The following is a 22441-nucleotide window of genomic DNA, read 5'->3' as shown; positions in this document are numbered from 1 at the left end:
ATTTCACATTACCAGAGTAGTGAGGTGAATCCAAATTTATGTATTCTTTTTCAGGATGGAAATTTCCAAGTGTAATAATTGTCATCACTTGCAGTTTGCGAATGAAGTAAATAAGTTGCTCCTTACTGCAAATTCAATAGGAAACAGTTTTCATGTCTTTTTATTGTAGTTAGTCCAGTATGCCCATGGGATTTAAGTTAATACTTCCCAGTCCTTTTGTGGAGTCCTATAATTAGTATCTATGAATGAGCCGTCCACCTTTTCCTGAATTTGCATGCCCCGATCATCCCTGTGTTCATTCGTGCGCCTATATATTTTTTATTTTATTGATTAACATTTTTTTAACATTTTTTACGAACTGATCACCCCTGAGATTAAGGCTAGTCTGGAACTCAGGAGGTGAGCGGGTGCACTAACCCATCATGGATGTAAGGTTATCTGTATCGTTGCCACGTAAAGGAAATTGTAAAAACAAATCTTCGGCAAAAGTTCGTTGTGGTACTTTTCCCGTAAAAGTGGCAAAAAAGGCACTGAAATTTTTGATCATATGCTGTCCATGTTTCCCTAGCAACTAAGTTTTATTTATTTGCTAATGGTTTAACGTTGCACTAACCCGTTGAAGGTTTTTGGCGACTCAAGGATAGAAAAGTCGCGGTCATCGTCTTAATTAAGGTACAGCCCCAGTATTTGCCCAGTATCGAAATGGAAACTATGGAAAACCATCTTCAGGGTTGCCGACAGTGGAATTCCAACCCAATAGAAGCTCACACCTTTGTCACCCTAACTCGCTCTGCCCTAGCAGCAATAGCTTTCTTGTGTGAGAAATGAAAATGAAAATCTTCGGCCTATTTCCAGCCACTCGACCGGGTCGGGAATGGAATGAACGAAGTCCCCATCTAGCGGCGAGGATGGGAACTGTGCCCCCTGCCGAAGTCTGTCGCACTCCTATGGGGTTATGATTAATAACTGACAGATGAAATGAAGTTATACTGGATAGTGTTGTTGGAATGACAGATGACTGGGAGATCGTAAGTACGCGAAGGAAAATCTCCCCCTCCCCACTCCACTTTATCCAGCTCAAATCTCACATGGAGTGGCCGGGGTTTGAACCACGGAGGCTCTATTTATTGTGTGTAATAGTGTGACATACTGTGAATTCCGTGTTGTGTTGATTTCTGCAATTATTGTTCTCACCGAGGTTCGGTTAAAGAAAAGTCGTATTTATTTCCTGAGCTCATGTTACTCGAAATCTGAGAAACAACTGTGAATTATTGGTCCCTGAACACATTTAACCCGCGAGGAGTCGCGTCACTGTCTTTTAGACCGCGTGGATAAATTTTTATTCTTTCGAAATATTCTCACTGTATAAAGCTTCCTCCTTTCCTGTACCTTTCAACAGACTCGTCCACTAGATGTGTTGATGTTCGTTGTTCCCCCTTCCATAACCAGTCAGTCAGTGAAAAGCTTTACCTGTAAGCTTGGTCGGTACCATCGTGCGCGACTCCTACCGTTCACCGTCTGCGTTCTTGAATAGAAGTGTTTTGCAAGTTTCATGGATACATTTTCTTCAATAATACGATGTGGTTTGCTACATAAACCGGTATTTTGTTTCATCGATATGCTTTTCTTTAGTAATACAATGAGTTTTGCAATAAAAACTGGCATTTTGTTTCATGGATATGCTTTTCTTTAAAATTACAATGCGTTTTGCTACAAAAACTAGTATTTTATACTCCCCGATCAAATCAACCGTGCCCGAGCCATCACGCAACACTTTTGACGCGACACCTCGCGGGTTAAAGCAATTTAATGTTGCATATAAATGCCTATTTAATCCATTGGTCATATCTTGGCCATTTCGGTGATATAAGGCCATACTTGGTTATGTTTTGAGCTTTTTTGTTTAAATTGAGGCATGGTTTTTAACAATGTAAATTTTATTAGAGTCGAGTTTCAAACAAAGGATTTCAAAATACTGCAGTAGATGTATTTTTCTTTATTTTCGTCCGAAACAGACAGGTAGCAGGTTTTATAACATGTGATTCCGAAAGGTACCAAGAAGTATGCCATTACTTCATTTTCTTTTTGTCCTTCTTTAGAAGAAGAGAATGAGAACAGCGCCTCAGGGCTGCGATACTGAATCAATGTACAAAGTGTTAATTTATCTACTGCACCTCCGTCAGTCTCCATATGTCTGCTGTATTGTCAGTAATCACTATTTGGGACCTTCAATGTCAGTAATATTTATTTATTTATTTATTTATTTATTTATTTATTTATTTATTTATTTATTTATTTATTTATTTATTTATTTATTTTATGCCTTTGTATGTGGCGAAGTTAGGGCTCACGGCCCTCTCTTACACTTAACCACTACGTACAGTACATAATCACATACTTTAGTAAAATAACATTAGCAGACCCTAGGAGCTACTTAAATTTATGGAGTAATATTATAACAGATTATAATTGTTATTTTTAATTATTAATATTATCTAGCCTATCTACATCTACATCACCTAACAATAGTTCTAAATCATAATTGCACTCATACACACTAACATTCATACAAGCTGGTCACGTATTTAAGAGGAAATCTCGACAAGACCGTTTAAATGAGACTGTTGAAGTGCTATTACGTATACTGACAGGGAGTGTGTTCCATAGCCTTGCCCCAGACACTTGGAAAGAGTGGCTGTAATACTGTAATACTAGTTACCTATCCCAAAAATGCTTAAGATATCTTACTTTTTAGGTCATATTTATCCTGTTTATGCTTGCATATTTTATGCTTCTTTAGGTCATAAACATCCGAACCCTAGCTCTCACAACAGAGGAGAAGATGTATATTGTGGAACATTAATTTCCGGTCATAGGAGTGTGGCGTCAGAACGGGCCGAGTTTTCTTCACGTTAAAAAAACAGTACGAGAAAGTGATTTAATAGAGAGCCACCAAATCACGGAACAATGTTAGCTGCAGTCCGCAAAAATCGTAAAAATCAATTTTTGAGGGATTTGCACAGTTTATCTTGCGCCGTCCTACGACAATGGATACAGCAACACGGGAGCAGTAGCATACACCGCGGGCGTGTCACACTTGGGCTTTTGAGGTCATCTAATTTTACGTGGAACACTCTTATTCCCATACCCTTCGTCAAGGATTGCAAGGCTGCTGGTGCCTACAGAAGGGGTATTTTGAAACAGTGTCCAAGATAAAGGACACCCCTCCAAATATTTCCGATTAATGCAAGATGATAACGCCTTTTTTTGTGTACTCGTAGCAACCTTCATTCATCATATTGTTCAATAATAATTATTATAATGTTGTTGAAAACTTTCGTCTGGAGTGTGGCATTGTGTTGAAGTGAAACATAGACGATAACTAGCTGAGAAAGAAAGAGAATAGGAGCTTTTAAAATGTCGTGTTACAGAAGGATGGTGAAGGTGAGATGGGTAGATCTAATCACGAATGAAGATATATTGCGTCGAATTGGTGGAAGGAGAATGACTATCATAAATTTTCCGAGAAGAACAGGGAATGATAGCACACATCTTAAGACACCCAAGAGTTGTTCGGTTAGCCTTTGAAGGAAGTGTAGGTAGTAAGAACGGTAAGCATAGTCCAAGGCATGAAAAAGTCAAACGGATTAGAGCAAATGTAAGATGTAGTAGTTACGTGAAAATAAAAAGCTGAGAACAGACCGGGAGGGATGCAGGGTTGCATCCCGGCAGTCTAAGAACTGATGACCCAAACAATAAAAATCAGCTTTAAGTTTTATTTACGTTGAGATCACTAATACCTCTGTTTACGAGGAGAGGTGCTAATAATGATTGTGAGTACTGTTTATTTATTAATTCTAAAGTTGTTTATTTAATTTATTCATGTATTTATTTATTTTTCAGATACGATGGGAGGAGACGTGCTACACGACAGTGTGGGGAACTTTGGCCGATGGCAGGCCATCCTCAGTGTACTGATGGCACTTCTCAAGCTCCCCATCGCTTGGTTCCAGCTCAGTATCCTCGTCCTGGAAGCTCAACCCGACAGCTTCTGGTGTGTCCGGACAGAAAATAATACCATTGTCAATTCAGACCAGGTCAGTGAATTTATTAATTTACGTCCCACTAATATTTCACCGAGTGATTTATAACTGGAAATGTGAATTTGGGCCCGACTTAAAACTGTAAAGACCCAGAAATTTCCGAGAAGACTCGTTAGATACACAAAGAAAGCGAAGAAGAGCAAATAAAAGCACAAAAATTCTTAAATGGGCTTTTTAAACAAGATAAATCTTTGTCCAAAACGAAGCAGCCCTGAAGCGGGTTTCCATTTTTTCCGATGTTCACACCAAACGAATGTTGGGGCTTTGCCCCAATTAAGGCGACAGTCGCTTCCTTGCCACTCCTTGTTTTTCTAATCCCATCGTCGCCATAAGAACTATCTGTGTTGGTGCGACGTAAGGCAGATTGTAAAAAGAAGAAACCGAAGCAACGCACATTGCACCTTCCTTAACACAGCCCTTATTGATTGATTGATTGATTGATTGATTGATTGATTGATTGATTGATTGATTGATTGATTGATTGATTGATTGATTGATTGATTGATTGATTGATTGATTGATTGATTGATTGATTGATTGATTGATTGATTGATTGATTGATTGATTGATTGATTGATTGATTGATTGATTGATTGATTGATTGATTGATTGATTGATTGATTGATTGATTGATTGATTGATTGATTGATTGATTGATTGATTGATTGATTGATTGATTGATTGATTGATTGATTGATTGATTGATTGATTGATTGATTGATTGATTGATTGATTGATTGATTTATACAATTTTACTTTACGTTGTGGCGATAACGATAGGTCTTATGACGAAGATTGGGTAGGAAATGGCTAGGAGAGGGAAGGAAGGTACAGTCCCAGCATATCCTGGTGTGAAAATCGGAAACCACAGAAAACAGGGCGGCTGACAGTGGGATTCGAACAATACGGGGAAAAAAACGCACTTAGTCAAGCAATGAACTGCAAATTGGGATGTGTTTCAAATGGTATCGGTCTACACAGTGAACTACACTTCGCACCAACCCTCGCACTGCAACAGCAATTTGATCATCAAAATGCTTACTTTACCTTGAGAACTTGACCGCTGAAAAACAATTAGTAAGTTAATTAATGTTGTCTACGATGTAATATTCATCTTCCTGGCCTTTATTCAAATTTTCTGAGGTCGACTTTAATACGGATTATCCCAAACTTGATGGCCCTTATTATGCCCAACCTATGTAGATATTCCATACTCTAAGTATTTTTTTAAGGAAAAATCATCAATATCTCGAAATGTCTTTTTTACAATAGAAATTTACCACGTAATAGAATAATTAGGACTTTCGGAGCTTTGATATTGATTTCACAGTATAGTAACGTGGTGTCAAATGGGTTCGTTAACATTTGAACGACAACTGCAACTACTTCTTTTATTTAAATCATTAGTGCCTAATAATTACTGACAGTGGTAATTAAAATAAAAAAATTCGATATATTTAAATAATAAAAATATTAAAGTAGTACGTAGTAGTTTGAATACTACTGTATATTAAAAGTTTGAGTGTTTTGTTTTAGGATACGTTATCCCTTTACAACCTGACCCGCATGATCGTGGAGGTTAGTTGAAAGAAATTCCGTGCGCTACCAAGTCATATTTTCCGCATCAACACGGACTGCATGATTGTGCGGGTTTTAGAGATTGTGTTGTTCTTGATTCTCTTGCTGTTATAGCAACTGCCTGCCCTACCTACAACTTGCTGATTTAAAAGTAAAATCAAACCGCGCTATGTATAATGTAATATCTACCTGCGCTCTCTATGAATAACTGTTTTAAAATGTTCCATACTATGCGTAACAACTTGCTCGACACATATTAAATGCTACATTTGAATTAATCTTTTTCATATAAGTTGCTGCAATTATGTTAAGAATTGTCAGCAGTATAATTTTTTGTCATTACTTGCTATTCTCTCCAGAAAATAATTATATAGGGAGTAATTTAACACATTTTATTGTAATTTTATTCTTTCATGTGAAACAAATTGGAAAACTTGTTCAATGAACACCTAACCAGGAACAATGTGCTAGTACCTGTCCGAAACACGGACAGCAGAAAAAATGTTTCAGCGTTTATTCTTTTATAAGAACATATCGTCGTTGCCGGGACGAAACCTATGTGAAATTTTTTAGTTTAGAACTTTGGCCGGTAATGTTCTGACATCTAAGGTGCAATATTGTATGACGGGTGTCAAGGCATTCTCGCTCTTCATCATGTATGTGCTGCGGGTCAGTATATCTCCAAAAATATTGATGATGATGATGATGCTTGTTGTTTAAAGGGGCCTAACATCGAAGGTCATCGGCCCCATCCAAAAATATTAACTCATAAGAGGTTTCGTCCCGGCAACGACAATATGTTCTTCCCAAAAATGTATTTTTGACGACATAATATAACTAAATCTTTTACAAATGGAATGGTAATAACTGATATATCTAGAAATATATTTCGTTTATGCTCCTGAATATTTCAGACTTTAGTAAAATATTATCTGTTTCACTAAATGTTATTTTACTGGAGTATATGTTCGTACTTCTTCATTAATTTTGATATTAGTTATATCACTACATTTGAATTTCACGCGGGAAATGTTATATCACAAGAAAGTCACGTTAGGAAAAGTAATTCATAGTTCATCGTTGTGCTTCGAAACACCGTTATGTGATAATATTGAGGAGATAAATACTGATCCGCAGCACGAGGATCACTTAGATAGAAAATAGTTTGATACACTTCACGCAATACTGAACCTTAGTTGACAGAACCTTTCTGGTCAGAGTCCTAAGCTGAAATATTGTCACATAGCAGTTTCTCTAGGAGCAACGAAGATACACGTCTCACTTGCAGACATGCTATAATATATTCTACGCCTATGCATTCCTCGATAGAAAGGCAGTAATGACTTCTGGTTCGTTGGTATTTTTAAAGGTTTAATATCCACACATTTATAAACTTTATGCAGACCATCATCAAAAGATTTATCGATTGTTATGTTAGAGGAATTTCTGTTGTGACGGAGAAACCAGGAACCTGCGTTTCCTGATGACACTTCCCTTATGGCTGAAAGTGAAGTGACCTGATTAGAAGGGTGAAGAATATTAGCCTTGGTTATGGTTAGAGATAAACATGAAAAAGACCAAACTAATGATAATTTATCCATAAAATCTATTACAACTTACAGGATATTTAAAGGACGTAGATGTACTCAGGTGTTTCGTATACCTGTAATCAGTTATCACTGATAGGCCTATGAGAAACTTTTTAAGAAAAGGATTAAAAAGCTTAATACCCTCGACCGAGCTGCAATGCTTAAACTCGCTATGATCTGGCAGAAGCGGACAATGTCAAAATCTTCAGAGATGGGTTTGGTTGAATCACTGATATTCTCCATCATTTTGTATGGCCGTGAGACGTGGACGAGAAATACAATGACAAAAATCAAACTGATGCCTTCGAGACGTTGTGTTGGCGAAGAATGCTCCGTTATCGTCGATCGAAAGACGAACAAAAGATTACGTTATAGATGAGCTGAGCATCAAGAAACGTCTATCTTCCCCTGTAAGTGTATGTAACCTTGTGTTCCTTACCCACATTTTCAGGAGAGAAAAAAATTGCAAAACACCGTTTTGTAAGGAAAAGTTAAATATCGTCGCTGCCGGGGCAAAACCTCCTATGTGAAATATTTTTGCTTAGAACTTTGGCCGGTAAGGTTCTGTCCTCTAAGGTGCAATATTGTGTGAACTTCGTCAAGGCATTCTCGCTCTTCATAATGTATGTGCTGCGGATCAGTATATCTCCAAAAATATTATCACATAGGAGGTTTGGTCCCGGCAACGACGATATGCTAGTTTAGACCAGGAGGAAGAACACCAAGTAGATGATTATCAAACGATCATCAGATTATGTTAAAAAGAGCTGAAAACTGCTTTGGGTGGAGACATCTCGTGAGGGATGCAATTAGTGTTGCACGGTGTTCCTTATTTGAATATCTGAAGCAGCGTCCCGTTTTAATAGCATACGGGACGAACTTTTCCTCCATATTTAAACAATTCAATTCTGCCACGGTTAAAACTATCTATTTACAGTAGCATTTACAGATCCTGCATGTCATGCCATTATTCTTCATCTAACAATTCTGCACTATGATCGAAACGTGTATTTGGCGAGTGAAGCGTTGGCTCCGAGCCCTAGAGCGGGACCCGTACGAGCAAGACACAGAGTATCTGGTTTAAGTGAGCGCAACAAATAACTAAACCCTACATTCTTTCATTTTCAAATGCTTCCAGCAGAAGTTAATAAATTTGGGAGTTTGTGCTGTGCTGTGGTGGGATGAGAGTAAGAGAGTTCATACTAATGTTGTGAGATTCAGCGTTATAGGAAAAGGCACAAAGTGAAGACAAATACGGGTTTTAAACTTTTTACGTCGAAAACGAAGCAGCAAAATACTGAAATAAAGTTTGTGGATACAAGGTACAGTAAATTATATCTCAGTGTTTCCTTGCCAAATATGGTTAAGTCATTTTGATATGACCCGTCCCTTATTGGAATTTTAAAAATCTGGCAACCCTTGACAGCAGTGATTACGGGATGAGAAAGGGAGCGGGGGGGGGGGGGACAATACCCCCACCCCCACTTTGTGAAGAAAATATTACATTTTTTATTGCATTTTACCTAGCTCAAACAAGGAATTACAACAATTATTAAAACAAGAAATTTGTACAAGGACTTTTATGAGCTAATCATTTCCTTCATTTTCTTTAATTAAGGAAACTATTAGAGGATATACATAAAAATATCGTTCGTCCCGGCTAACCGACTTCTGTAGCGCCACTGCAAGTATAGACACTTTGCATATTCTATGAGGAAGGGTAGAATGGGTACAAGTTTTGCAAAGGTCATGAACACTGAGCTACGATTCGCCCGCTTGCCGCGCGCATTCCTCAGTCTGGCAGTCACTTTTGTTTCTATTAGTCTTTTAGCGCGTAGTCAAATAATAAATCATTTTTAATTGTATTATCATGCTGTATTTATACTTAATTGTAACATGTGTGTAATATTGTTCCGTTGGTGAAAGATATATTGTGTAGTATTGAATCAGTCCATAGACTGGTTTGATGCAGCCCTGAATGCCAGCCTATCCTGTCCTAACATTTTCATTTTTACGTAACTATTGCGTCCTACATCTGCTCTAATCTACTTGTCATATTCACACATCGGTCTAACCCTACCGTTCTTACTGCCTATACTTTCTTCAAAAACCATCTGAACAAGTCCTGGGTGTCTTCTTCTCGTCAAATTTATCAAAACCTATCTCATCTCACCAATTCGATTCAGTATCTCTTCATTCCTGATTCGGTCTATCCATCTCACCTTCAGCATTCTTCTGTAACACAATATTTCAAAATCTTTTATTCTCTTTCTTTCTGAGCTAGTAATCGTCCATGTTTCACTTCCATACAATGCCACGCTCCACATGAAAGTCCTCAGAAACATCTTCCTGATTCCTATATCAATGTTTCAAGTGAGAAAATTTCTTGTCTTAAGAAACCTCTTCCTTGCTTGTGATAGTCTTAATTTTATGTCCTGCTTATTTCTGCCATCGTTAGTTATTTTACTACCTAAGTAACAATGCTCATCTACTTCCTTTAAGACTTCATTTCCTGATCTAATATTTCCTACATCACTTGCCTTCGTTCGACTGTACTCCATTTTGTTTTGGACTTATTTATGCTCATTTTGTACTCGTTAACCAAGACTTCGTCCATACCATTCAGCAACTTCTCGAGATCTTCTGCAAACTCAGATAAAATAACAATATCATCGGAAAATATCTCAGTGTTTTGATTTTCTCTCCTTGGATTGTAATTCCCTTTCCAAATTCTTCTTTGATTTCCTTTACTGTCTGTTCGGTGTAAAGACCGAATATGAGGGGGGGCAGACTGAATCCTTTCCCCACTCCTCTCTGAATTTTTGGTTTCTTTAAAGCCCTCCATTCTTATCACTGCAGACGGATTTTATACAGATTTTAGATAATTCTTCGTTCACGGTATCTGACCACAATCACCTTGAGAATCTTAAATAGCTTGGGCCAATCAACATTATCGAATGCCTTTTCCAAATCTACGAATGCCATGTACTTAGGCTTGTCTTTCTTAATTCGATCCTCTAAGAGCAGACGTAAAGTCAGGATTGTCTCACGTGTTCCTACATTTCTTCTGAAACCAGGATGATCTTCTCCCAACTCAGATTCAAATTGTCTCCATTTTTCTGTATATAATACGTGTTAAAATTTTGCAGGCATGAGATACTAAACCAATTGTGTGGCATTTTTTACACTTTTCAGCACCGGCTTTCTTGGGAATAGGTATAACAACATTCTGCCAAAAATCGGATTGCAATTCTCTTGTCTCTTACATATTACACACTAAATGGAATAACCTTGCCATGCTGGTTTCTCCTAAGGCAGTCAGTAATTCAGAGGGAATTCGAGGTGCCTTGTTGCTATTTAGGTCTCCCACAGTTCTGTCAAACTCTGATCTCAAAACTGGGTCTCCCATTTCATAAGCATCAACAGCCTCTTCTTGTTTCAGAACCAAAACAACTACATCATTACATTGATACAACTGTTGGATACGTTCATGCCATCATTCTGCTTTATTTTCTTTCCCTAAAAGTGGCTTTCCATCTGAGCTCTTTATATTCATACGCGTAGATTTACATAATCCGAAGGTTTCCTTGATTTTCCTGTATGCAGCGTCTATCTTTCCTAGGACCATACAACATTCGACATCCTTGCACTTCTCCTTCAGCTATTCTTCCTTAGGTACCTTGCAGTTTCTGTCCGCTTCATTCTTTAATCGCCCGTATTCTTTTCTGCCCGTTTCATTTCTAGTATTCTTGCATTTTCGCCGTTCATCAATGAGCTCTAGTACCTCCTGAGTTATCTACTGATTCTTAGTTGATCTTTTCCTCCTTCCTAACATTATTTCAGCAGCCCTACTGACTTCACTTTTCATGCCTGTCCACTCTTCCTTTATTGTGTTTCCTTCAGCCTTTTCATTTAGTCCTTGTGCAACATTTTTCTGGAAACAACCCCTCACACTTCTTTAACTTGTCTACATCTCGTTGCATTCTTTCCTTTCTTCAATTTCCTCAACTTCAGACTTCATGACCAACAAGTTGTGGTTATAGTCCACGTCTGCTCCAGGGAAAGTATTACAATCCAAAATCTGATTTCAGAAACTCTGCCTACTCATAATGCAGTCTATTTGATACCTTCCAGTGTCTACAGGTCTCGTCCACATATAAATCCGTCGTTTGTGGTGTTTGAACCAAGTATTAGCAAAGACTAAATTATGATCAGTGCAGAATTCAACCAGTCGCCTACCTCTTTCGTTCCTTTGTCCCAATCCGAATTCTCCCGCTGTATTACCTTCTCTTCCTTGGTCTACCACTGCATTCCAGTCACTCTTCATAATTAGATTCTCGTCACCTTTTACATATTCTATTGTATTAAATCTTCTATCTGTTCATATATTCTATCGATTTCCTCATCATCTGCTGAGCTAGTAGGCATATAGGCCTACACTATTGTGGTTGGCATTGGTTTGGTGTCTATCGTGACGATAATAATTCTTTCACTATTATGGTCGTAGTAGCTTGCCCGCTCCCCTATTTTCTTCTTCATTATTAAACCAACTCCTGCACTTCCCCTGTTTGATTTTGTGTTGATAATTCTGCAGTCATCTGACCACAAATCCTGTTCTTACAGGCAACGTACTCCACTTATACCAACTACATCTAACCTTCGTCTATCCATCTCCCTTTTTAGATACTCTAACCTACCACAACGATTCAGACTTATACCATTCCACGCTCGGACTCGTAGAATGTCAGTATCCATCTTCGTGATGATCGCCCCCTCTTGTGTTGTCTCCAACCGGAGATCCGAATGGGTGACTATTTTACTTCCGGAGTATTTTGCTCGAGAAGAAGCCATCTTCAGTACATAATTCATACAGAGAGAGCTCCATGTCCTAAGGAGTTAGTTACCACTGTAGTTTCCCGTTGCTTTCAGCCGTGTAGCAGTATTGACCCAGCTAAGCCATGATGAGTGTTATTACAAGGCCATATCAGTCAATCATTTAGACTGTCGCCCTTGAACTTTCGAAAGGCTGCTTCCCCACTGTCGATGAACCATTCGTTAGTCTGGTCTCTCAACAGATACCCTTCCGATATGATTGCACCTGCGGATCAGCTACCTGCTTCATTGGGAGGCGCAAGCCTTCCCACCGCGGCAAGGTCACATGGTTCACAGGGGAGGCAAAAACTATTATTACAGCACATAAGTTGGAAAGGCGTCAACCTTTACATCCCCGTCGAAATTCTCAGAGAAGATACAGAAAGGGTCTCGAACCACAATTGCCGACGGCTGTTCCGTGGCCCAACAGCTCTGCATTTTGACCGGCCAAACGAGCAGAGGAGGGGTGGCCACGGCTGTACCGTGGCTCTACGCCTCCGCATTCGGGAGACGGTACAGAGCTGCTGGACCTCACGGCTGGCCCCAACCGTCGGCTGTTCTCAGAATGGTTTTCCGTAGTTTTCTATTCTCCTGCACTAAGGTGAATCCCAGGACAGTTCCTAGCATAGGCCACGGCCACCAAACCCTCACCTTCTCCGAGCATCACATTCACCGTAACAAATCTCCCGGCCTGAGAGATGGCGTTAGCGTCTAAGAGGCCCGCCTCCCCCTTCAGGAGAAGAAGGAAAACGTTTTAGTTGTAGCAGAAGTAGTAGTAGTAGTAGTAGTAGTCTCAGAGAGCATGACAAATTACCGCTTTTTAGCTTTCTTAATTTTCAGTTTTGAAGTATACCCCCTCCCCCCTACGCTATATCCCGCAAAACCGGGTCATTTTTGTTGTGTGTAAGGCTTTTTGCCCCCTCCCCCAATTCTAATTCTCAATCGCCACTACTGACCCTAGATGCAATACTAAAGTGATTTTAATGATGGTGATGATTATTATGATGATTATACACAAATGTGTATGCACTGGGCACTAATGGGTTAATATTCACATTCTGAAGTCAAGGTCTTTCTGTCCTTCGGTTGTGAGACTAAAGTGGAGAGACCTTGATCTGATACGTGTCCCCTCGTCAACTTTCTTCCAGGCTGTACGTGGAGGTATTCATGCACCTGTAAGTAAACAAAACACAATATATTCTTGAATGTTATTTTCATTGTTCCGTCTATTGTAATTTTATCTCTAGTTTGCATCAATGTTTTCCGCCCTTGTGCCGGAAGCTGCAGTGCTCGACATTTTGAAATAGGTGCATAGAATTGCATCATCTATACTTTTATGCCCCAATTGACAATATTCTGCATAGCTTATCCCATGAAGGTCTAACTTACTTTCCACTGTTTTCAACACAATATTTTTTTACGTCGCACCGACACAGATACGTCTTATGGAGACCATGGAAGCAACTGTGGCCTTAATTAAGGTACAGCCCCACGATTTGCCTGGTGTGAAAGTGCACAATTACGGAAAGCCATCTGCTGAACTGCTGACAGTGGAGTTCGAACCAATTATCTCCCAAACGCAAGCTCACAGCTGCGCGACCCTAAAGCCCTTAATAACTAATTTAGGCTCGGAGTTGTAAATATAACGAAATGTATTAAAATATTATAATATGGCGATCATAGCCAGTAAAATTCTACTTCAACTTGGATTCAAACCAGACGGAAGAGACTTTTCATATGAAGCGTCGCATATGCATCATTAAGGAATTCGAACCACGGTCAGACTGGAGAGGAGCCCATTGAATTATAGCGCGCGCGCACACATACACACACACACAAAATGTACGACTCAATGGCTGAATGGGCAGTGTCTTGGTCTTCAAAGCTCGAAGATCCAGGTTCGATTCTTGGCTAAATCGTGAGATTTTAAACTTTCGGTTCTGATGTTGTCTCCCCACATAAGGATGATGACTACTCTGCATGTTCCATACCAGCGTTGCCGTATAGTGAATATCAAACATACTTAATCGTCTTGAGTTGTTTCGCACAGTGCAGTGAGCTCGCAGCTGCAATTAAATTGATTTTGTAAGAACGAAGTCAGCTTCCGACCGAAACCAAATATACACCCGTTTGCTTTCAGTTCGACTTATTTGTACGGGAGTGAAATCTTTGTGGGCATACGTTAAAAGAAAGAGGCATGCAACTAGCGACTAAGGCTAAGGTAGGAATGAACTCGAAGGATGAAGCTGTACATATGAATACGTTTCGGGGGTGGGAACATGTGAGGCGAATGGAGGAGAATAGATAATAATAGAGAAAAATGGACTCGGACATGGAGGGAAAGACAAGTAGAGGAAGATCAGACAACGATGATTAGAATTTAATCTCTAATTATTTAAAGACAAGCCGTGTTGAAACACCGGATCCCGTGAGATCTCCGAAGTTAAGCAGCACTGGGCGTGGTCAAGATTTGGATGGATTGCCACGCGCTGTTGGAGGCGGGTGAGGGAATAGAGGAACGGAAAGGAACTGGCCACACTACCGTACGTAAACTCCGGCTCAGCCACACCTCTGCGGAGATTCGGACCTGCCTTCGTGCAGATACACCCTTACTAACCATTTAAAGACAAGAGATTCCAAATACCAGTTTTCACGTCTGTAAAATGATACATTCTTACATATACTCTTGGTTTACTCATTAAAAAAATTTACCCCCTTTTCACTCCTGTTCACCCCCCGTTAAGTGGATTTTCCGAAAACAAAATAATACGTGTTCCTTTATTTTTAAGGAGATTCCAAATACCAATTTTCATGTATGTAATATCTTGAGTTTCTGAGGTGTAAGTGTCCTAATAAAAGGTATTCAACCCCATTAACACCACTTTACCCTCCACACCCCCTCCGAAAGAAATTTTCTGAGAACCAAAAAATATGTATTTCTTTTTTTTTTTTAGTAGATTCCAAATACTAAATTTAACGTCTGTAAACTGTTAAATTTTTGAGATATATATATACCCTCATTTAAAATTCACCCCTTTAGATATGCAATATCCAAAAATACTCCCTTAGTGAGCACCTACACTGTAAAATAAATGTATCCCAAAAATTTTATTCCTTAAAGTCGACTAGTTTTGGTTGAGCGTTGATTAGCCTTTTATGTAGAGAGATATAAGGGGTGTGGAATTATACGAAGTCTTAGTATCGAGTAGCAAACGAGTGCCAGAGTTGTGAGTGACTGCAGTAGGACCTAGACCATGTTGTGACAATGGTATGATGGCAAGCGGAATGAAATGTCTGGTTGTACGTGTCACCAAGTGAAAAAGTCCTTTTAGTTTTAATTACTGTATTGAACGAGTGATAGTACCTCCTGGAGATCACTGTAAGTACCTAGGTATTAATATAACGAATGATCTTCACTGGGTAATCGTATTAACGAGGTTGTTAAGGAAGGTTGCAGATATCTTCACATGGTTATGCGGGTATATAAGCTTGTAGTAAGGATGTAACGGAGAGGGCATATAAGTCTCTGATAGGACCCCAATTAGAGTATGGTTCCAGTGTATGGGACCCTCATCAGGTCGACATCACTCGAGGAATGGAAAGGTTCCTAAGGAAAGCAGCTGCTCGACTATGTGGTATGTTCCGAGATGTCAGTGGAGAGTTGACGTGAAATGATATTAGTAGATGAATAAGCTTCAGCGGCTTTTTTTAAAATAGGAACACTCATAATATGAAGATAAAGTTGGAATTCAAGGGGACAAACTGATGCAAATATTCATTTACACGAGAGAGAGTAAGGGATTGGAATAACGTACTAAGGGACATATTCGACTGATTTCCAGGTGACCTATTGATAGAAGAACCTGCCACCTGGTCGACAGCTCCATATGGCATTGATGATTCCGTAGAGCTAGTTACAAGTAGAGAATTGTGAAGGCGTTTAGTCATCTCAATGAGGCTTGCAGACTGAAAGGCATAGCAGTATATTGTCGTTGCCGGGACAAAACCTCCTACGTGATTATATTTTTGGAGGTATACTGATCCGCAGAACATACATTATGAAGAGCGAGAATGCCTTGGCAATATTCACACAGTATTGCACCTTAGATGACAGAACCTTACCGGCCAAAGTTCTAAGCTAAAATATTTAACACAGGAGTTGTCCCGGAAGCGACGATATAATGATGATTCTTGTACATAGCATCTATGGCGAGTGCTCATGGCAAGGTAAAAAGTATGCTTTGATCACTTTATGAACTATAATAATGATCAGTATGTGCATAGCCAAGTAATAGAGTATCTGCAATGTTGTTCTAATTTTCTTTAGCTTCGTTCTATGGCGTTGTGTGGTAGGTTTCAGCGATATCGGATTGCGCTGTTGCGACGTAAAAATGTCCGTGCCAATCTCTGTTTGCACCAAGGAAGAACTGCGTTTCTTGAGGTCTGAGGGTGTACCAGAATCGGAAATTCATAGAAGACTTTCAGCACAATAAGGGGACAAGTTTTGCTGCAGCGAAGTGTTTACCAGTGGACTGAACAGTACAAAGGGGGTCGCACGAGCGTGAAGGATGAGGACGGCCATCTGCAGCCGTCACTGATGCCAATACTGTAGCGATATGATCCTGAATAACAGACGAGTGACTGTTCTATGAATTTCCGCTCCTGGTACACCCTCAGACCACACAAAACGTATTACAGAACGCTGTTCATTCTTAGTGAAAAACAGAGAGTGGTGCGGCCATATTTACGTCGCAACAGCGCAAGCTGAAACCTACCACCGACGTAGACAACGGTGCCATCTAGCGGCTGGTGAGCACACAACGCCACAGTGCCAACCTAAAGGCAATTAGAGCAAAATTGCAGATTCTTATTGACTTGCCCTCGTGTTAAGTAACTCATATTTCCAATACACTGATGAGCTATTGAACTAGAGATTGCTGCCTTTTTGGCGTAAGGAGAATATGTTCAGGCCGGCGAATGTAATAGTACAGCAGGGAACGTGACTACGATGTCGTCAGACCTTGTCCTGACCGTGTGAAAAAGAGTCGACCGCAGGATGGGTAGGGAATGGCATTTCAGCACATTTGATTGAAACCAGATTATCAGTGCTAGTCGTACGGTTCGTTCCAATTCGGAGGTCGTTCAGGCACAGCCACAGAGTGAACCGTGAATATGTGGATTCAGGCAAAACCATTGCCGCCACGGCCAACTATTTTGACCCAAATACTTAGTAAACATCCTCCTGAATGATCGGCGGGGGGGGTGGTCATGTAGGTAGTGCGGGAGGTCTGCTTAGCGAGCACTCTCCCTTCCCGGTTCTCTATCTCTTAACTCGTTTGTTGACATGTGGTGTTCAGCCACAGTACTTAGCACGATGTGTTCACGAAGACTGGGTAACGATGGGGAGTGGTATATGATGCAGGCACCCTCGATTGCCCCTCCCCACATGCGCGGCCGATTTCCGCGCAGGACGTTTAGTAAGTATTTGGACTATAGACACGACACATCATTTCTTTTTGCTAGTTGCTTTACGTCGCACAGGCACAGATAGGTCTTATGGCGATGATGGGATACGGAAGGGTTAGGACTAGGAAGGAAGCATCCGTAGCCTTAATTAAGGTACAGCCCCAGCATTTGCCTGGTGTGAAAATTGGGAAACCACGGAAAACCATCTTCAGGGCTGTCGACAGTGGGACTCGAACCCACTACCTCCCGGATGCAAGCTCACAGCTGTGCACCCCTAACCGCACAGCCAACTCGCCCGGTGACACAACATTCGAGGCACTAGCAGACTCGACTTCAGGGCAGGCTGACCGCTGATCGCCTGTCCGACTTATACAGGTGAGGTCAGCGACTCGAGATTGTTCCAGAAAAGGGATTCATTTGGAACGATCTCCGTTCTGCCCTTTAGAAACTTCTAGGATGACGTCAGAAGGAGACCGGAACTCCCACTTCTGGCTCCTTCCTGAGCGGTACAGAGTGCGAATAACGGAAAAATAGTTTGGCTCACAGGCAGAGCCAAACTAACTCACTGCACCCACTTCAAAAACGAAATGGTCGACATCCCACGACAATGTTAAATGTGAGAAACTTACAATACCATGCAATCATTCTTTTCATTGATTGACTAAAAGTTAATTATGCAAACTTTTGTTTAGATCTTATTTGTAGTTGCTGAGCTACAAGAATTTTGAACGTGCTCCTGTCGGGGTTAAGATGAGGCCACACACACAACGCTACGCACGCTACTTACGAGATGTATCTATACTACGTTCGCTACCCCACGTGGCCACACTGAAAGCTATGTTTTCTAAGAGACGTCTCAGTCTTGGCCGAGATGTTGAATGACAGTGTACCGGGCGAGAGCTTGCATCCGGGAGATAGTAGGTTCGAATCCCACTATCGGCAGCCCTGAAGATGGTTTTCCGTGGTTTCCCATTTTCGCACCAGGCAAATGCTGGGGCTGTACCTTAATTAAGGCCACGGCCGCTTCCTTCCAACTCCTAGGCCTTTCCTATCCCATCGTCGCCATAAGACCTATCTGTGTCGGTGCGACGTAAAGCCCCTAGCAAAAAAAAAAAAAAGAATGACAGTGTCTCATACGTAAACAGCGATGAGTCCGACGACGAGCTATTGTTGTTGTTTTCCGCATGTAAGCGTAAAAGGAAGTGGGTACTTATTTATCGTATTCATTTTAGTGCCGGGAGTGTCCCAGGGCAAGTTCGGCTCACCTGGTTGAGGTATTTTCTATTTGACTCCCATAGCCGACCTGCGCGTCTGGATTTGGGATGGAAGATCATGAGGTAGGGAGAGAGTGAAACCAGGTGTCGGCACGTAGCTTACTCCTGTCGAATAACCCCAAGGGGTGTCCGACTCGTTGGCTGAATGGTCAGCGTACTGGCCTTCGGTTCAGAGGGACCCGGGTTCGATTCCCGGCCGGGTCGAGGATTTTAACCTTAACTGGTTAATTCCAATGGCCCGGGGGCTGGGTGTTTGTGCTGTACCCAACATCCCTGCAACTCACACACCACACAACACTATCCTCCACCACAATAACACGCAGTTACCTACAAATGGCAGATGGCGCCCACCCTCATCGGAGGGTCTGCCTCACAAGGGCTGCACTCGGCTAGAAATAGCCACACGAAATTATTATTATTACCCCAAGGGGTCTGCTCATAGCTTTACGTCTCCATCCGACGAACGAGCCACTATCAACAGCATCAGATGCCCTCAATCCATATGAGCACTGCGGAGAGGTTTGCAATTTAGTCATGGCTTTTGGCACGTAATTTATAATTAGAAATTATGTACCACCACCTCTCCCAGCCTGCCGGCGCAATGTGTTGAATCTACTTTCGACCAACGGTATACGAACCGGCTAACGACCGTGTCAGACTTCAACGCCTTAACGATCATGGCCACCAGGCGGGCTAGGAAGTTGGTGCATGGCGTGAATTTCCAGAGAACAAAGTTTGCCGAATTTCATCATTTGATATAACAGTTACAAAATGTGAAAGTTAAATTTAAATAATCACTTAAAGAGCCATTTTTAAATAAGGGAATACTGCGCTGAATGAGAGGTATTAAGACGAGTTTCAAGTGGAGTGAAAAATGATTGACGAGTAACAGGCGCGCAATGACCCTCGCAGCTATATAGACCAGTGCGCATGCCCATCCAGTGAGACGTTTTCCAAATATGGGCGAGAATCACAGACTCCGTGAGGCTGCTAAATTAGCGAATAGAACTAACGTAGCGTACGCGAATTTGTGTGCCCGTAACATTGTCAAGACAGGAAGCCTGTGCGCATAGCGACCGTCTCTTACGTAACATTCTGTGTGGTCGCACCTTACGACCGCACCTTTGGACGTACAATAGATACCATGTGATAGTTATAGGAACGGACAAAAGATAAATCCCCATTTCTACCATACAGAGAGACAGAACATTGATGAAATGAAATGGCGTATGGCTTTTGGTGCCGGGAGTGTCCGAGGACATGTTCGGCTCGCCAGGTGCAGGGCTTTTGATTTGACTCCCGTAGGCGACCTGCGCGTCGTGATGAGGATGAAATGATGATGAAGACGACACATACACCCAGCTCCCATGCCAGCGAAATTAACCAATTATGGTTAAAATTCCAGACCCTGCTGGGAATCGAACCCGGAACCCCTGTGACCAAAGGCCAGCAGGCTAACTATTTAGCCATGAAACGTGACAGAACATTGCTAGATGCACCGGAACTTCTCCATCATCACCATGGTGGTCATTATCCACATCCATGAATTCGAAACCAATTCCTACCTTGGGAGCAGAGGTTCCAGTACTGTAGTGCGAAAATCGTCTCGTGACTCTTGGCCGCCTTAACTATGAGACGCTGCAAATAAAAGTTTCTACGCCCAGTGTTCGTGATGTTGGAATGTTTGGAATATTGACAATCCCTCTATCTAGAGTAAACATTCGATAATTTTGAAGCCATTTATTATTCCTATGTCGTTATATCTGACAATTTTCTCAAATATTAACTATTTGATTTGATTTTGACTGTATTCTTGTACAACTCACCAAGATAATTCAAACGACACCTCACAAGACGTGTTACCTGACCCGCGTCAAGAGCTACAAGAGCTGACAAAAGTGTCATTGTTTAGGAAGCCTTTCTCGTGGACAGTCGTGATTTCTTCTGAGGACGCAGAGCACAGTTTTCTGCGAAACGTTAAGAATTTCACCTTGTTTTCTTGACACGGCATAAGCCCAAAAGCCTACACAGTATCATGTCTAAAAGCAGTACTATTTGTTCCGGGTGATTTCCGACAAAAGTGAAGTATTACGAAAATGTTGCAATCTTTGGACTTGAAAGTAAAAAACGAGTTAGCGACTAAGTGATATGTTCCGAAATTATCGGTAGAGAGATGGCTGTGAATGCAGATTTAATTGAGTTTCTAAAAGTTATGTTGGAATTCAGGAGAATAAGTTTGGAGAAGCGCCCGTTGTTAGGACAAAAAATCAAGAATTGTAATAATTACCAAGGGAGATATTTGATAAATGTCCAACTTCTTTGAATTTATTTTATAAAAAATCAGGTAAACGAAAGAGAATGTCCCACCTGAGCGACAGTCCTAAATGCAGATCATTGATGACTCCCTGTTTGATGACAGAAGTCAGTTTCATGTTAAACTGATCCTTACCCTTTGCAGTGATTACTGAAGACTTTGGTCATAAGCATCCTTCGATTTTACAAGTGTTTCTGTACCGCTCACTGGCCCGATTTTGGTTCCGAAACAACTGACGTATTCTACATCAAAATTTACATTGTATTAAATTTAAGCTACCTAAAGATGTGCTATAAAAAATCAGGATGATTATTCAGTAACTTTTTTTTTGCTATTGGCTTTACGTCGCACCGACACAAGTAGGCCTTATGGCGACGAAGGGACAGGGGTTCGGACCCACTATCTCCCGAATACTGGATACTGATCGCACTTAAGCGACTGCAGCCATCGAGGTCGGTGTAACTTTTTATATTATTCAATTTTGTATCACTAACTAAGTTTAATATCATATTTATGTTTGTGCAGGATGCTTGCTATCCAACAGTGGACAACCAAACTGTTCCCTGTCAGTCCTGGGAATTCAATCATAGTATCTTCACCAGTACCATCGTTGATGAGGTAAGTAACCTTACGTTGTTCATTAAATTGTTATGCGCTGTTTAACTCTGTACTACACAATCGTGGATACATGTTTTGCTGCTTTCTTCACAATACAGTAACTCCTGCATCCATCAGAGCGCAGTGTTGTACAGTGATCTAATGCCATTCATTTGAAGATCTCATTTAGAAAACCCGTTATTGGATTGTAAAAATTGAGATATATGTGGCTTTTTGGCTGGAAATTTGTTTATCAGTAACTAGCAGTTTCCCACAGGTTCCTCCAGCAACGTATCACCTTGTTCATTATGTCCTGGATGTACTTGCAAACGTAACGGACACATGTACAGTACTTGAAATATTGTGGCAATAGAATGAAATATTATATCGCGTAGAGGAATGGAAAAATATTGTACATACTGTTACGAATAATGTCCGCCTGTCTTCTTCTTCTCCTTCTTCTTACTCTGTTTACCCTCCAGTGTCGGTTTTTCCCTCGGACTCAACGAGGGATCCCACATCTACCGCCTCAAGGGCAGTATCCTAGAGCTTCAGACTTTGAGTCGGGGAATACAACTGGGGAGTATGACCAGTATCTATGCTGAACAGGGGCCTTTTGGAGGGGTAGGAAGATTGGATGGGACAGGC

General features: G+C 40.9%; 1 protein-coding gene across 2 annotated transcripts in view; it reads left to right on the top strand.

Annotated features, from left to right (window-relative positions):
• The window catches only part of LOC136867003 (organic cation transporter protein), a 231084-nt gene that overhangs the window by 96642 nt on the left and 112001 nt on the right, over window positions 1-22441 (top strand). For both annotated transcript variants that reach the window (XM_068226994.1, XM_067144101.2), the window contains 2 exons: window positions 3904-4097; window positions 21722-21814. In XM_068226994.1, the coding sequence (XP_068083095.1) occupies window positions 3909-4097; window positions 21722-21814 (282 nt within the window). In that variant the 5' untranslated portion in view covers window positions 3904-3908. The remainder of the gene's footprint in view (window positions 1-3903; window positions 4098-21721; window positions 21815-22441) is intronic.

This window comes from Anabrus simplex, chromosome 3, assembly GCF_040414725.1.
Source record: "Anabrus simplex isolate iqAnaSimp1 chromosome 3, ASM4041472v1, whole genome shotgun sequence".
NCBI classification, from domain to species: Eukaryota; Metazoa; Arthropoda; class Insecta; order Orthoptera; family Tettigoniidae; genus Anabrus; species Anabrus simplex.
Note: the sequence above shows the minus strand (reverse complement) of the source record. Positions and strands in the feature narration are given on the sequence as shown.